The 18091-nt window shown below is 39.9% G+C and overlaps 1 protein-coding gene across 1 annotated transcript; it reads right to left on the bottom strand.

Annotated features, from left to right (window-relative positions):
* Positions 1 to 896: 896 nt before the first annotated feature.
* Positions 897 to 18091, bottom strand: agpat2 (1-acylglycerol-3-phosphate O-acyltransferase 2 (lysophosphatidic acid acyltransferase, beta)). Its single transcript, XM_040157938.1, has 6 exons — positions 17709 to 18091; positions 11118 to 11251; positions 5971 to 6146; positions 5039 to 5134; positions 3545 to 3617; positions 897 to 3404 (listed from the first exon to the last, which is right to left on the bottom strand). Exons 1-6 carry the CDS (start codon positions 17882 to 17884, stop codon positions 3247 to 3249), a joined length of 813 nt encoding a protein of 270 aa, XP_040013872.1. The 5' UTR covers positions 17885 to 18091; the 3' UTR covers positions 897 to 3246.

The raw sequence follows: 18091 nt of genomic DNA, 5'->3' as shown, positions 1-18091 counted from the left end.
CAAAGGTTAAATCTTAGACAAGAAAAAAAAAAAAAGTCAATAAATACATAAAAACCAAGAAAAACAAAACAGAATTTGATCAATTATTATTGGTTGGGGGCGTATATTCCATACTGGCCATGAAGATAAATGAAACCCTGACTGTCACGTACTTAAAGCCGAGAGCCCAGCAGGTATCAGTAGAACTACTGATGCACTCATATGTGAACAGCAGTGTGAAGGCTTAGTACCAGAGTACTGACAAATCCATTCACAAGATGATCGCAGGAGGTGTGTGTGCACAACAAGTCAGTCTAAATTTAACATCTAACGCTCAAATAAATACATTTCCTAGGTTGTGATGCCAACCGTATGCAAGAAAGCATCCCACTTTAAAATGATAACTTCAAAATGAAATAAAACAATAAGATGCAATTAGTAGTACACAAATATCCTGAATGCTGAAATACATTCTCAGATGGTGTCTGATTGGGACAAAAGTGGCGAAATTAGTGATTTAGCAAACAGTGTAAAAAGGCAATGAGTAACATGAGAATTAAGACCTGGAAACTAAAATGCAGTTCAGTCAATTCTATCTGATTAGAAGTCATTGTCAGTACAAATGACAAAACAAAAACTGCTCATGAGCAAAACGAGATGAACAATCCCAAGTGCAGCAACAACAGCAACAACCAATCAAACTTAAGGCCAAAATTTCCACAACTTTTTTTTTTTTCTTTTTTTAAATAATCTAATATTTTCTGAGGTTAAGTAATAACTGAATCAGAACATCACATCTAAAAACGTTATTCACTTTCATATTAATTAAAAAAAACCAACAAAAAAAAAAAAGTCAATAAATACATAAAACCAAGAAAAACAAAACAGAATTTGATCAATTATTATTGGTTGGGGCGTATATTCCATACTGGCCATGAAGATAAATGAAACCCTGACTGTCACGTACTTAAAGCCGAGAGCCCAGCAGGTATCAGTAGAACTACTGATGCACTCAAATGTGAACAGCAGTGTGAAGGCTTAGTACCAGAGTACTGACAAATCCATTCACAAGATGATCGCAGGAGGTGTGTGTGCACAACAAGTCAGTCTAAATTTAACATCTAACGCTCAAATAAATACATTTCCTAGGTTGTGATGCCAACCGTATGCAAGAAAGCATCCCACTTTAAAATGATAACTTCAAAATGAAATAAAACAATAAGATGCAATTAGTAGTACACAAATATCCTGAATGCTGAAATACATTCTCAGATGGTGTCTGATTGGGACAAAAGTGGCGAAATTAGTGATTTAGCAAACAGTGTAAAAAGGCAATGAGTAACATGAGAATTAAGACCTGGAAACTAAAATGCAGTTCAGTCAAATCTATCTGATTAGAAGTCATTGTCAGTACAAATGACAAAACAAAAACTGCTCATGAGCAAAACGAGATGAACAATCCCAAGTGCAGCAACAACAGCAACAACCAATCAAACTTAAGGCCAAAATTTCCACAACTTTTTTTTTTTTCTTTTTTTAAATAATCTAATATTTTCTGAGGTTAAGTAATAACTGAATCAGAACATCACATCTAAAAACGTTATTCACTTTCATATTAATTAAAAAAAACCAAAAAAAAAAAAACAAGAGGGACGACCCCGATCCATTTCCAATTAACAGAATACATTTTAAGTAATTAAACTCCTCTGAGATGTAGACTTGAGTATGTCAGGACTGTTAGTAATTACTGAATCTTCAAGTTCATCAGAACAAATACAATCAGACCAAGTCAAACAATTCTTGAGATCTAAATAATTCCATAATTATACACTTTTACTCTCTTCCTTACAGCAAGAACCACCTTCTATCATTGGTAAAAGGTATATGATTTTATTGGTAAAGGGCAACGAGTCAGCGGACGACTGATTAAGCAGGTCATAGTGAGTCAATAAAGGGGCTGACATCAAAAACTGACATCCGAAAATATACTTTGTCATGGCACGGCAGGTGGCTTGCACTTTGGAACAGAAATGCTAAAACAGTTGGACATTGCACTTTAGGAAATCACCTTTTTTGACACATCTTAAAGAGGTTCACTTGTGACTTCCTTCAGAAGAGCGTGAACGTGTGATCACTTCTTAAAAAGAAAAAAAGAAACCCTAAAAAAAAACAAAAAACACAAGAATATTAGACGTGGAAATAAATAGAGAGCAAAAATACAGAATACAGCCAGAAGACACTTGCTGCTCGATGAAAGCACGCAGGTTATTTCTAAACTTTTGGAGAGACAAACTGAAAGAAAGCACAATGGTACACCAACAATGCACAACACTGAAAACTGATCAGTCCAATGAAGTCCATTAATTCAGTACAGATGGGTGCTATTGTTATACACTGTTTCTTGTAACCTTGAATTCCTTGCTCCCTGACGTCATGAAGTATGCCGAGGAGCCATTGGTCATAAGAGTCGAAGAGCCTATATGGACACAGAGTTAAATTCATAGCGACGGGACTAAAGCGGTCCGTGGTCGACCGGTGTCGACGCCTCACCTCCACGCACTCCGCCGCTCGTGGAGACCCCGCTCCTTTTGTCTTTGGGCAAGAGACTGGAATGCAGAAAGGGGGATAACACACTAAAAAGGAAAGGAAGGAAGGAGATGGGGTACTTTGAATGTGTGTGTGCCTGTGTGTGTGTCAAAAGATAACTGAAACAAAGGCAGCATGAGAGAAACACATAAATTCCCACTGACGTTTATCAACAGGAAAGAGAAAATGCAAAGGTTTATCTGCTAAACAGAAGGCGAAAGGAGAAAAAGAAAGAGGAGAAAAAGGCAAAAAAAAAAAGAAATTAAAAAAATAAAATAAAAATAAAAAAGGTACAAAATGGTGATAAAGTAAGACAATAATAATAAAGCAAGGGTGAAGATGGACAGAGCCATCCAAAAGGCATGCACGAAGAGCAACACACATCCATACTGTTCGGCTTGCCGTCCGTCACTCCGCTCACGGCGTGCAGAGCAGCGCTGCTGCCGTCGCTGCTGCAGACATAGTGAGGGTCAGGACTGACTGTGCTGTATGGTCAGGCCAGAGGCGGACTGGACCAGGCCTCAACTAGACGAGAAGAGGTTTCATGACAAGAGACCTGTGTCATGTTGTTTCCTGGCCAGGTGATGGGACAACCCGGGGGTAGCGGGGAGGTCTGGGGGAGGAACGGGTCTCAGACAGGGACATAGGGAAAAAATAGAGAGGCTGGACTATGGTAAATGTTCAGTGCCTCAAGGGCCCGTTGCTCTGGGTTACGGAGTCAGAGATGTCCAGGAAGGCAGAGCGCATCAGGTTGAAGGATTTGTCAGAGAGGGACGAAATATCCTCTGACGCCATCCCCTTTGTCTCGATCTTTGGAAGGATCTTCAATCTGATGGTCCCTGCGGAGGCACAAAACTTTACTCTCAGGAGTCTCACAGAACAACAAGGAGATGTTTGCATACGGATGTGGATTAGACACACACAATGGGGAAAAAAAGAAAAGAGAAAAAAAACATGGGTAACAATGTGGCTGGGTTACCTGATTTGAACTGTTTCTCTTTTCGTAGGTAGAAGTTGCTGTAGGAGGAGAAGACGACGGGTATGATGGGTACCTGGAAAACAAGAACGAAAAGAAGACTAACATTTCCCCAAAAATGTGGTCACCTCTTTTTTTCCGTGTTGAGATTAAAAATATAAATGAATCTGACTCCTAAAATTTACATTTGACCTTTTTCATTCTCCCAAGCAAAAAGACGAGAAACAAACTTCACCTTCTCTCTCACACACACACACACACACAAAATCACTATGACACAAGCAATCTCCATCTCCTTCACTGCTGCTAATACATTCTCTCACACTCTCTCTCTCGGCCCCGAGTGGCCCTTCAACAGAACTGGCTGAGCCAAACGTGGCTCCCCCTGGGGGCTGTCCTGCTTCCACTCACTCGGGCCGGCCGGGTACAAACGGAAAGGCTGCGCAGTAACTCAGCGGAAGCAAACGTGGAGGGATTGAAATAGTCTATGTGGACGCAGGAAAAGTCTCAAGTGTAAAGCAAAGCCAAACCAGGGAAACCCAAAACCTCAGGTGGAGTCATTCTGCCACCCCACACTAACACACACACACAACAAATCAAGTCCTCCTGTTAACATCCAAACACTATATAGTATAAGCAGGTTCTGAGCTGTACAGCCAATAACGGGCCCCCCCCCCCCATAGAAAATGTTAATGTGTTAGCTAAGAAGGAGCAGGAGGGCTTTATTTTTGTAGGCTCTCAGCCGCGGTGCATATCTGAACCAAACTGATATTAATCTTTAGCAGCAAGTTACAAAAATAATTAAAAAAAAATAAAGGGGGGGACCTCACACGTTCAATATATTCAAACACATCCATATAGAACGAAGGAACAACTTCTGAGAGAACCAAAACAGAACTGTCAGCCTGAATATGTTAACAAAAGAAATCTTTGTAAAGACAGACAAAAGTTCCTCGCTAACAAGTCTGGCGGATCCAGTGCTGTCCATGCGTACAATCATTTGTATATTGGATATGATGAAATCATGCTGTTGCCTTGTGCCATGTAAGGCTTCTAGCTCCCCCATGTGTCTAGAAGCAGCACAATGCTGGCAACATGACAGCCCCCCCCCCCCAACCCCACACACACACACACACACACACACACACACACACACACACACACACACACACACACACACACACACACACACACACACACACACACACACACACACACACACACACACACATTCTTTCAGGAGACAAATATTGGCAGGAGTCCCCTGAACAACAGCCAGTATCATCACAGCCACTCTGTCAGTAGGATAGAGGTGGCAGAGTGTACAATTACAAACACATGAAATGTCAACTTAATTCACATGTACAGGTGGGATATAGATAAGGTACAGGATAAGATATAGGACAGCTTCAACTCGCTCTACTCAGTGTAAAGAACCCCCCCCCCACAAAAAAAAAAAAGGGTGAAATTTAAGGAGATAGAAAAAAAAGCACTTACTTGTGCCTGCACTGCCAGGTGGAAAGCGCCTTTTTTAAAGGGCAGCAGGTCGCCTCTCTGGTTTCGCGTTCCTTCTGGGAACACCCATAGACGGATCTGTGAGGGTCAAAGGACGAGGGTGAAAGGAAGAACATAGATTTATTCATCTGACATCATCCCCAGTGAGTCAAAACCAAAACCTTGTGACAACTTAAAACCAAAAATAACTATGTGACAGGTTAATATGACATTTATTGTACCCTTAAAAACTAGAGCTGGAAGTACTCATTTTATTTATTTTAGTTTATGTATTTGCAAAAAAAACAAAAAACAAAAACAAAAAAAGATGTAATTGTGCCGGTGAGATTAAAGAACCCAAAATTGCTAATAAGGAGATCTACCGAAAAAAAGAGAAGTGGAAATAAAAATAAAAATTATAGTTAATCAATCAACAAAAACAAAACAGAAAAAACCCAAATATCATGTCATATGTTATATAGGACAAATGCTAATAACAAGCATACTCAACAACTGCTAATAAAGATACCAGGATAAATGAGGCCGCAAGATATAACATTCAAGGAGTCTGGCTAATCAAATACGCTCTAAGCCTGAATTTAAAGTTTGTGAGAGAGGAGGATCGAGTTGCAAATATGATGGTGTTTATTCCATAGCTGTGCTCCCCTCAATCTAACAGAGGACAGACAGGGAGTTGTTCTAAATGTTGGTAATATGTGTGTGTATCACTGAATCTGGCTGAACAAAAATTTATTAAAATGATCGAGATACCAAATCTGGCTGATGAAAAAAATAAATACATGTAAAATATACATTTATAGTGAAAACAGAAATTTTTTAAATCAAACTGTAAACCATTTTGATTCTGACTTAAACATGGCTCCCTCCATCATCACTGATAAAACTGTCTCCCCTTTTGACAAGAGGCAGACTACCTGGTCGTCCAACATGGTTTTGGCAGCGCCGGCCATGACACTCTTGGCGTCGCTCGTCTTCTTGCGGTTGATAAAGACGATGCCGCCCAGCCAGCAGACGAGGCCCACTGTGCCAGCGTAGATCAACTCCTTCTTGGCAATCATGGTGCAGCGGTCTGGTAAGATCTCCATCAGGCCTGGGAGACAAAGGAAAAGAAAGTCAGTCGTCGCAGTCGGAGCCACTTGTTGCAGACGATATTTTATTTTGGACAAACGTCACAAACGAGAACCACTAATGTCAATGTTCTGATACAGTATATATGCAACCGAAGTCTGAGTGCAGCCTGTGACCAGGAGCAACTTAGAAACAAAACTAATAAATGAATGAGACTGGTTCTCTGAACTAATTACATTCTGCATTAAAAGTAGCAGCACAGGAAAATATTGAAGATAATCGAAAATTTCCTTGATTACAATACATTTCAAGGCACCACTTTGCTCTGTAGGTTCAAAAGTATTATAACTCTAAATTCAGGAATATATACGTAGGCAAGTTCACGAACATTGTAACTTTAATAGTTAAATAGTGCTCTACAGAGCCAAACGGGATTAGAGTAATCAGATATTCTATACATATTTCTCTACCTGGTTTATTTTATTTCCAGGCAGAAAAATATGTATAGAACATCACAGAGTATCATTTGAAATATTTGCTGAAATTAAATGGAAAAAAAAAAAGTGAATCATAACTTTTGATGGAGTTTCAAAGGCAAACATGAGCAATTATAATCAAAAGGTTGAATGATTAGCAAATCTGTCATTTTGTTCACGTAGGCAGTTTTACTCTGCCAAGTCTGAGAAATTTTCATGCAAGAGGTTGGACAATTTGTTATCACGTAACCCCTATCCTCATAGCCAGTGTTTGTTTTATCAATAGCCATCAACACTTGATTGCACAATAACTGGTTTATTTTTTCAACATTTCACTCTCTGGATTTGAAGCACTTTCCACTGAAACAAGGAAAGTATTTTAAACCTCCCTTTTTTAAAACTGTCAGGGGTGTCCTATTACTTTATTACTTTACAGTTTGTAACAGGTAAAGGGTGCTCCAAAATTGGATTTTAGGAGCATCAGTGCAAAAGATTCACACATAGAGGATTGGTAAAACTCAGTAGTGTCTGATGTCTGCGGGAACTCGCAGTTCCTGCCAGAAACGTCCCCCATATCAGCAGTTTTATGTTGCATGATTGCTGAAGTGATCAAGGAAAGGATTCATAAGGGACTACGTGTTCTACTATAGGCTGTGAGCATCTCTGCCTATAATTTAATTTCGAGTTAAGTGCTCATAAAAAAAAAAAAATCTTCCTTTCACTAAACTTGACGAACAGGACAGGAATCTTCTGTATGAATGCTCTAGATGTTAAATACTCACAATACCCAATAAGCTTTTACTACCCACTGCTAAGTTTATGGGGCTTGGTGCAAAGCAGAACTTTCAGACTGATAGTTTATGAAAAGCTACATAAACATGTGAAAGACAGTAAACTCAAATTACTAGATCATTAGGTCCAACTAGCTACAAGTAACGAGGTCTAACATCAATCCTGCAATAAATCTTATGATGAAGGTCATTTTTGTTTGGACCCGTTTCAGAAAAAAAAAAACCCACCCCAAGTTAACATTATAGCCTTCATGTGAAGGGAGTCTTTATTTCATGGCTGTTGCATTAAACTGCATTCGTTTTCTCTAGCCGTACTCATAGAGTGTGTATATAGTGGTACCTATTAAACTGCGTGTCAATAGATTAGACTAATCTTTTCCATCGTTTTCAAAAAAAAAAAAAAAAAAAGAATGTCCTGTCATTAAAAAATAAAATAATCCAGATAATATGCAAGAGATGAAACTTTAGATCAAGACACCGTATTTCTATTTATTGATAATCACTTCGCTTTTTTTTCTCAATGTCAGAAACCTTTGGTATCGCCAACACGCACTATTTTAGATTTTTACGTCAGGCCTGATGCACAGCGTTTAATATCCCAATTTCATTTTATAAACCTCCAGTCAGTCCTGTTGATATGTTTCACTCAGTCAACCCCACATCAAAAAGGTATCATGTCTAACCTTTACAACTTTTTTTATTTTTTTATTTAAATTGTTCTGCCCCTCTGGCTTTGACTTATTAGCTGGCTAGATGAAATGTCATAGGGAGGGATTCTGCCCCTCCTTCCAACTCACACTGGATTAGAGACATTTTTTAGAGACACCTATGTCCTGTATGAATCTAGAGAAAATCTGATATACTACCTGGGGAACAAGGGAGTAAATTTTACAAAGTGTGGTGCCCTTTCTTGACATTTTTACATTAATATCTGAGTAGCTATGCTTTTTTTCTATGTTATTTTTTATTTGTGTTATTTTTTGACTTATTTTTCTTTTACTATTTAGGTATAATATAGATATTTTATCTGTATTGTTGTCTATAATTTAGAATATATTTTTGTGTTCAGCTGAGTTTTTTATGTTTGGGCAGATGGATGTGCTGTGACATGGGTGAGTGTTCAGAAAAAACAAAAATCCCTTTCCCTGTACAGTTACTGTTTTATTTATTATTGACAATCCAAAAAAAAAAGAAAAAACTAAAAAGTGGTGTCTCGAGGGGTGGGTAAAAAGACGTGTCTCTTGTATAGTAGCAACGTCAATCTGGACTGAACTTTGGTCTTTCTATAATACTCATCCACGGCCTTGTCACACCCTGAATTCATCAAGTTTATTGATGAAAGTTATCTCCATGACTAATGCTTACATTATGAAATCAGACATGTTGTATCAACCCTCGTACAAACGCTGCTGGTGCAGAAGATAGAGCGGTGTGAGATGTAAAACACACACTATATTAGACAAAGGAAGTCAAAGTCTGTGAAAAAAGGATAGCAAACAGGAGAGCAAGTAGATGTGTCTAAGCTAGGGTGAAAAAAAAAAAAAAAGCAGAGAAGAACCAAAATTATAAACTACATCCGAAAGAATGCTTAAAACCTGGCTCTAGCTGTGACAGTGTGGTGAGGATTTTTAGTTCTCATTACATCAGCTCTAGGATGAGCAGCTATTAACGGCTGGGTGTAGCCGTTGGCATGGCAACTTGGACGCCAAATCACACTCATGCCGAGTTTCCACGGCGCTAATTAGATGCCTAGCTCTCATCCCTCACTGGCACTGAAAAACACTCTCTCCCCGCCACTGATGGAGAGAAAACAGACCTCCGCATAATTAGTGCCATCATCAATGAGATTCAGGACTGAGAAGAATGATGCGAGGCCCGCACATGCAAAATGAGATGAAACAAGAATCACTACATTGCTACAAATGTCCTCTGATTCAATCTACACCGATTTTAAATGGTATCCAATAAATTTATAATAAGCTTTTAGCTCAGACTGGGTCCAGTGAGGCCAGTGATGTGTGAATTTTTTATTGGTGTATGTATCGATCAATGCACCCTATGATCTTCTGTGCCAAATCCAAACCATTAAATATGATTTTAAAATCCTCTCTGTGGCTGCATGGTACTCTGCTGCACATCATTCTCAGTTTTGTCAAACACTCTTTGTCAGCGCAAAGCTGGTATAGTTTTACATTTGTCCCAGTTCTAGCAGGACTACTGTCTAACCTTCACTACAACCCGATTTAGCAACCAAGCCAGGAAAGTTGGTTTTCCCTAGAACAAAGAGAAGTTTAACATTTTGTTCAGATAAGTTGTGAGGGTTCTCTGCTGACCTTCCCTCACTGAATCAGGAGAGGTGTTCAGTCCAGGAGGGTGGGCAGAGCGGCAGCAATGATGTCTCTAGCGGTCCTGACTTGTCCATTTAGTCAGGGGTCAACCCTTCAGTGAAATATATTCAGGCCAGGTCAGTCGTTTGTTGTCTGCAGTGTGAGGCGATGGTTTCCTGTGTCACAGCATCAGTGAGCTCATCCAGGTCAACAGTCGGCGCACTCGAACAAGACTGTAGTTCCTGCTTCGCCTTGTTGGTCATTTCTCAGTGGTGACCACCGTCACTTGTCTAACCTTCTAACAAGAGACGGTAGACATTCTCTGTATGGATTACCTGGTCAGTCAGGTGTGTATCATCTTGATGTCAGCACTGACCAGAATAAAGGTCGGCTTAAACATGACAAAATCCTTCCACTCTGACATCTGACACATCAGCATTCATTTTTACAAAAGCACATGTCCCCTACACTTGTTTTCACTGACAGCTCTGATATGCAAACTGTCCCGGAAAGATTCACCTGGCCAGGTTTCCCTGAAGCACAGAGCAGCAGAGAGTGAACAATCCTTGTTAGTACCACTGAGCAGTAGCAGCTTGTACATTTTATTGGCCATGGAGCGGAGATTGGTATACTGGGGAAATTCTGAAATTTCCAGTCGAAGCTTAACCAGTGCAATGTTACACGTCTTCCATCTGTGACTCTTGCCTCCACTGCAGAGGACTGCGGCTACTTCAACTAAAATGTCCTGCAAACTCTCCGAGTGTGACAAGTCTGCTGTCAAACTGCTCAGCTCAGGGCGCACTGCTAAATGTACAACACTTCTTCCCTGGTAAATCCGATCTTAATTTGAGTCGCTGAAGACAAGAGATAAACACAAACTAATAAAAACAAAAACAAAAATAGAAAAACCTGCTGCTTAAAAACTGACATCTGCGCAACCATCTTGCATCGTTCCTCATCATCCAACAAAATATTTCAGTCAGTACTGAAAAATAAATGAGTCAGGCTGCATTTTCTAACCTTTCAGCACTGTTTCAGACTCACTTTTAACCAAAATGAAAATTAAACTTGTTTAATTATTCAAGAAAACAAGCTCCATTGTTTGCGGTCACACATCTGATTTTAAAGTGTTGACATTCAGCTTCAAATACTGCATGAACAGTGTAAGAATCATAGCCCTTTTTCTATACATAGTCCCTCCAGTGTATGAAGTGCAGCAGGCCAGTAACAAGGTAATGATTCCTGAAAAGTACAAAGTGGATGTTAATGTGTTAGAATTAAAGCCAATAGTCGACACTTTAGCCTCAAAGTTATTCTTTCATTTCGGATCCAGTGTGCTGGATCACAGAGCCCCAACACATGAAAAAAAAGAAAGTCTATATAGTATTACAATACCCACCCAAAACATCTAGGGAGCTCTGGTGGTTGGAGATGATGACGTAGGGTCCCTCTGTCTGCAGATGCTCCCAACCGCTCACTTCAAACCGAAGGCCCAGGAAATACTTCACATGACGAACCAGGAAGCGGATAACCCTGCAGGGAAAAAGGTTAATTACAGTCCTGTGTAAGTATAGGTTACTGTTCACAGTCACGTGAGTGCAGAAGGCTATATATTATTAACCAAAATCCTTGTTGGGAAGGTTGAAGGTAACAGTGGAATGTATAAAGCCCGTTAAATACTAAAGTCTTTATCTTACATCGTAAGATATTTTAAATTTGTCCTTAATCAGACAATACAGTCATGACTGTCTTAAAGGTAGTAGACATCTGGCATATTAACCATGTGCAAGATTGCAAACATTAGCTTTGTTTGTTTCTTGGTTGGTTAAATAATTGCCTGTACTAAATAAAACGCTCCAATAAGCTTTGAGAGAGAGAGTCCTACCATCTGCCTGTCTGCCACGGACACTGAAAGAAATGGATAAAGCAAATTTATGACACATATTTTATTCCAACGTCAGAGCCACACAGCCAATGGGGGGCTGTGATAAGTCCATTCAAACCAGTACTTTGATTTATCTGGAATTACAATCTTAAAAGTGGGGTGACACTAGTAGTAAAATGTCCCACTTATCAAATTTTAGAAATCTCGTTTCCAACTAACTACTAAATATAAAAGCGGATATTTGATATACACATTACCTTAAAATAAATAAATAAATAAAAAATTACACATTAAAGCTGTTTTGGCTGTTTTTTGGCCACTCGAGGACATAAAAACTTTCATCAGGCTGACAATTCAGACCCACCACTATATCACCAGCTTATGATGATGCTGTTATGGGAAACTGTTGCCTGCTTTTCACACAGTATCTAGCGGACAGGAAGCAACATTACCATTCATGTAGAGTCATATTTCTCGCCACCAGGCTGTATGTAACTTAAATATTCTCTCTCCTTTTTGCCGTTTTATCCTCACCAAATCTTGATAAAAACATGTGGGTCTTTAGCTGCTCAGTGTTCAACTCTTTACCAGCTAGTTGCTAACTTTCTGGAGTCAAGCAGTGCAGTGTACAGAGGGGTATAATCATATATATATAATCATAATATAATTTACACACAGAGTGGCCCTTTAACATTGTAGTCATTTGATTCAATGTTAATATCAGGTTACTTAGTTAAGGTTCAAGAATTTTACTCAGGTTCAAGTTAAAAAATTTTCTCAACCCGATATAAAAAAAACCAAAAAAATAAATAAATAAAGAAACCCATTTTCACAATATTAGTAGCACTGTTTCCTGGTAACACCCTGTCTGATCAGGGTTTATCGTTTGGGGAGTAAAGAGCTCGACCTTTGTACAGACAAAGAAGATAGCATCTCTGAACTCTGTAAAGACATATCCGAGGTGACCTGTGCCCTGACTTGGAAAACTTTATTAGGGATTCTAAACAACCAGCTCCAGGATGAGAGCCATGTCACAAACTGATCATGCAGGACACATGTGCTTTTGAAATCCTTTCACACCAAGGAAAGTATTTTAAACCTGTGGCCCTCTTCAAGGTTAAAGATGTAATCCCTTCCCATCTAAATTCCTGCACTTTACTTCATGATATTTTCTCCTTGGCCCCTATAACACTTTCAAAAGTCTGCATTGTCCTAACCCAGTACACTGTCTCACCTCAATCACGCTGATTATGGCTGCTTATTTAAAATTTATGTTGGTAAGACCGAAAAGAAAGCCGTGGCAATTTATGTCCAGACCCACTCCACACTACAATCAGCGACTTAGTTCTCCATTACTAGCCATTATTCATCATCTTTCGATTGCGGTTTCACTTTATTCACTCTTGGAGCCAAAAGCAGTAATATCGTAGCAACAAAATTTAAGTTATTCAAAACTGTGGTCCCCCAGCAGATGTTATGGGGAAGAAACACCAGTCAGAACTGCATAAATGAAGACTGCATTGCAAATCTGTACAAAGCCTTTCATTCAATCTATGTTTGCAATCTGAGGCAGTAGCTGATTACAGATTCCACACCTGTGACTGCCTCATTAGGTCCATCCTGCTGGTGTAGGGACGCTCAAATAGGTACAGGCCACATATGCAGTTTGTGTAAAATAAGTAAGCGCACACAAATAAAGAGAAATGTAGTGATGCTGAAATAAAAAATTCCTTCAAAAATGACTTAAAAAAAAATTATTAAGGATGCATATCAACTCTGAGAAAGTCTGTAAAGGATCAAATAAAGCCTAAAAACAAATTCACTTAGAGATAAAAAACAAAACATTTAAATCCACCAATATTGAAATGTGTAATCTAGAGTGCAATGGCCACAGCACATTGACGGCATCCATGCAGCCATAATGCACTTTCCAAATCTGCAGGGCAAGAATTTTCCTGTTGAAAATTGAACCACACATTTTGTACAACAAACTAGCTGTTTTTCCTGTGAAATAAATCAAAATTGGCTTCTGTTACACTACCAACTTTAATGACCTTCCCGCTCAGGGAAAACAGCAGAGTCACTCCCCATCTTCTGTCTCAAGCAGAGAAAACATCTGTTAAAAAAAAATACCTCACGTCCTTTCCTCATCATTGAATAATATCCTCTCTCAAACGGTTCTTTCTGTTGTTGTCCTAGCATAGCCTCCTTTTAAAAATACCTTCTATCAATCTCCTTGTAATTTAGGGCTTGTTTTTTTCCCCTGACACTTCTTTAATAGGAATTTTGTACACTATGGTTTAGGACTTTGCTTTTATGTTTGTTATCTAGGAAGTCACTGTGTGAAAAATTTGAAAATTTCCAACTTTACACACATGCACAATGCAATCCACTACCCCTTTACAATAATCACACATTACCAATCGTCATTTCTAATATCCTGTTCCAAAAGAACAGGAAACCCAATGATCAGAGCTGTGGTAATTCTGTTTGGTTTTGCTCACAATAATTGCGGGACTGAAAGCCACTTAGTACAATTCAACAGACTTTACTTCACCCTGATGCCAGAGCTGATCATCCATCCACTGAGGAAGGAAACACCAAAGAGTGCATTTACTGGACGTGAACACTCTTTTGGAAAGGCAGCTGAACTGTTGTTGTAAATGAAGGGAGCAGGGATTTACAGGCCTATCTGCCTCTGTTTTTTCATCACGAGTCTCATTTGTCACAAATGAACAAATCTCTCAGATAATTTTTTTTAACTTACAATATTTTAGTCTTATTCTGATTTTGCTGAAACAATACCCCATGAAGGAGCAGCTCTGGGGATTTAGCGATGCTCTGATTGACTACTATTGACTTGATCGGCATGTAACAATGGTACATTTTTATGATAATAAAAAGGTACCATTTTTATGTTATATCTGTTTTCACTGATCGACAACTACTGAGAGCTAACAGCTAACAGAGCTAATATAAGTCAAACAAGTGGCTTATGAGACATGATTAAGCTTAATTTTTCTGAAACTGGTCTGACTATTTGTGCATACAATTGCCTATTGAGTCCACTGTCAAAGCTGCAAAGCTGCATTGACTGGATTACCAGCAAATCCATATTTTAGCAATTAAACTGGGAAGTAAAATGTTAGCATAACTAATAAGAAAGATAACCAAAACATCAGAAAAGAGACCCAGATTGCTCAGGGGAAAGAAAAAAAAAAAAAGCCTTTTAGGAACCTTTTAGGAATTATGCACCTCATGTATTTTCTAGTTAGTTATCATATGATATACATTAATATGTGATGATTTCCTAGCCAAGTCTTGACAAGCTTTAGTTTTCTTACTATTTGTAAGATGGGGCAACTCATGATGAGCTAGTATAGACGGTAAACAGCCAGATTTGATTACCAAATCTGTCCATTTGACCCTATACTACTAAAGTCAGACAGCTCACGATGTTTTCATAATCAAAGACATGAGAAAGTTCTTCACACATCCCTTGTGTCTCTTTACCATGTGACTCTACTTCATGCTATCATACTGTCTCACTTTAAACTAAGCTTGCACATCACGTTTCTTTGCCTCACTTTAGTGAAACAACTTAATCTTTAAACCAGAATACGGTCTTGGGGGTTATCTTTCAACGCAGAAGTACAGTGATTAAACACTCAGTCTAGTGTAAACGCCACTGGTTATGCAATGTCTCAGCCAGTGTTGCAGCAATTGTAAGATTGTTCAAGGGGAATGAAATGGCCTCGGTTGGATTCTTTTTATGGCCAACCCACTAAGCTTTTCCTCTAGTTGACAGTCTGTAAATAAGTTCCTTTCGAACCTACAGAGCATAATGAAATATAGGTTGATCTGATGCCAGCACAGGTTTCATACAACCTGGTTGCTCATGGATAAAAGGTGAGTCTGACCTGTTATCCATAAAAACATTGAACCAACAAACAAAGATAACTGTGCTGAAACCAATTCAGGTGCTAAAGGTCACTGGGCAGCTCAGACCAGGGGCTTGGTCACAGGATCAGAATGACACAGCAGAGGATAAATGCATTGAGAAAGCCGGGCTTTAAAGGTCAGTCATCCAACGGTCTGAGTGACAACATTACTGCTTAGTCAAACAGACAATAACACTGGTAGTCTCCCACTGATGTTAGAAGCCATTACACCGTGTGGAACCTGAGCTCAAGCAATTGTGAGTGAGAAAACTAAGCCTGTGTCCTTTATCTGTTGTCATGAGATCCTATCTGATAATTAACGCTGGAGCCATAGCAAAAAGTAGCTGTTATCGTAAGTGGCAGATACTGTGTGTCTGAATTTACAATAAATTGAAAACCAAAAGCAGCTATTCAGTAAATGCAAGCACAAAGTTAACTGTAATTTGAGTTATTTGGCTGCCTTTGGCTGACTGTACATGTAGAGGCTTGTTATTGGGTTACATCCAAGCCCTCTCAGTCAGCTGTGAAGCAAGTAGTCAACCCCAGAAGTCAGGCCTTTGTGTACCCATCTGACAGCGAATGTCTGTGACAGACTACTCTGTCCTTGATGAATCACAAAGCCCGCCCCTACCAGAGCTGGCTAGTGTGTAAAATGTGCATTCAAAACTCTATTCACTCTCTTTGCAAGGTCTGACCCCAATTCAGTCAGTTTGTCAATGTCAACAGGTCCCGATAACCTTTGAGCTGTCAGAACGGTACACTGGTTAAACATGACACCAACGCCACGGCTAACGTGAGTGCAAAACAGTTATTCCAAGAGCAGCCAGGCAGTAAGGTCTGCTGTTGTAACTGACAGGGCTGCTGTCAGCACATCAAGGCCAAGCGAGGTTGCATTGAGGATGGGCCTCATGACTACCCAGTATCCCAGCTCTAATCAGGGGTAACTTGCCATCTGGCTTCCGTCTCTGCAAGGTAATTACTGGAATGCAGTCATTTGTTTCCAGCAACAAAGTGGACACTGACCCTGAAGGCGTACTACATTTCTATCCTAACAGGTATCAGTTGACCTGCACCAGCGTGCGCGTGTTTGTGTGTGTCAAGAATAAAATAACAAATTTCCTCCAGTGGTAAGGCTGAGGGGCCATTCCAATAGAGCCCATATCTGCATCTATAGTATGTTACTAACCATTAGTAGTAGCTGTTGTCAGTGGCGCTGTATTAGACTGCACTGAATTTAAAAGATGTTTCTAATAACCTACCCATAACATACAGCATACGTACACTGAGGCTGACAAGATATGAGAGACACATTTAAATATGTTATATCATATTTATATCACCACCAGCAGCACGAACGATGGCCTCAAGACGTCGTTCATATACTCTGAACAAAAACTGAACATTATAGGCTCATTATGAAGATGGGATTCATTGCAGGGATGCTGTGCTGGGTTTCGAGGAGGCGCGCCTTAAACCGGAACACTGACAACAACATGCAAAAGTGCACATTGCTACACCCACCAGCTGCCTTATCAGAAGGGTTAAACTGATTTGGCTAGCGGAATTTCGACCGTTTCAGCAAAACAAAAAACAGGTGAAACCGTGATGTGATATTGTAATGTTCAGCGGGCAGACTTAGCGTTATGTGCTCACTTCATGCAACTTAGCTAACCCCAGGCATTTGACTAGAGGGAAGGTGGCAGGCATTCTTGTAGAAAATATAATAAACGTAATGAAGGCTAGTATTGTTTTACCCACGTGGGGAGTAGTCAGAATGTGGCCTGACTTGCTTTCGGTAAGCAATGGACATAAACATGTGCATGTTAGCATTCTTGTTTCCAGCTAGCCTGTCCCTACTGCCAACGGGTCGAGGGTGCTGATGTTAGCATGTGTGTGATTAAAAATGTATCAAGTATTTAAGTATATTTTGTCATGTCTCGCTTTAAAACGTGAGGCAGATTTGTAGGCTAGAAGCTCCCTGAAGTTACAGCAATGTTATGCTAACATGCACAAGATCTACAATAAGGAAGGTGATGTTGCTAGCAAGCCTTATCTGAATGTTTAGTATCAACCACGGCTACTGTTAGCCAGCTAACAAGCTAACGTTGGCTAGCCGTGAGACGGCGCTGGCTGCGAGCGACATTTATTATGCAAACAAACTCACCTCATGTTTTCAATGTCTCTGCCTCCGCTTTTCAGTATGCACAGGGGAATCGCTATTAGGGCCAATAACATCATCCAGGCGACGTAAAAGCACTTCTTGAAATAAAAAACAAACGTGCTGCTGGTCCACATCAGGAGAGGAATCAGCAGCAGCGGTATCATCCACAGCACATCCATAGCGATCCACCGCAGAAACCCACCAGCGTCGGCAGTAACACACGCGGTTTTTGGGGTGGGCGAGAGAGTCGCTAACACGCTGGTCAGCTACGGGGCAAGAGAGAAGGGGAGCACCGAGACCCGGAGGAACATTACACAGCCAAAAAGTATTCCCTCGGGGCACCCCTGCGATAGCAATGCTCGTCCCTGGCTGCCCGAAATGAACAT

Source organism: Xiphias gladius, chromosome 20 (assembly GCF_016859285.1).
Source record: "Xiphias gladius isolate SHS-SW01 ecotype Sanya breed wild chromosome 20, ASM1685928v1, whole genome shotgun sequence".
Classification (NCBI taxonomy): Eukaryota; Metazoa; Chordata; class Actinopteri; order Istiophoriformes; family Xiphiidae; genus Xiphias; species Xiphias gladius.
Note: the sequence above shows the minus strand (reverse complement) of the source record. Positions and strands in the feature narration are given on the sequence as shown.

Excerpts from the sequence above, each read along its gene's own strand:
- agpat2 (XM_040157938.1), bottom strand. The coding sequence starts at position 17,884 with ATGGATGTGCTGTGGATGATACCGCTGCTGCTGATTCCTCTCCTGATG. Across the intron at positions 11,252-17,708 it reads AGAGACATTGAAAACATGAG|GGTTATCCGCTTCCTGGTTC; the intron begins GTGAGTTTGTTT and ends TTTTCCCTGCAG. Across the intron at positions 6,147-11,117 it reads GAGCTCCCTAGATGTTTTGG|GCCTGATGGAGATCTTACCA; the intron begins GTGGGTATTGTA and ends TTTGTCTCCCAG.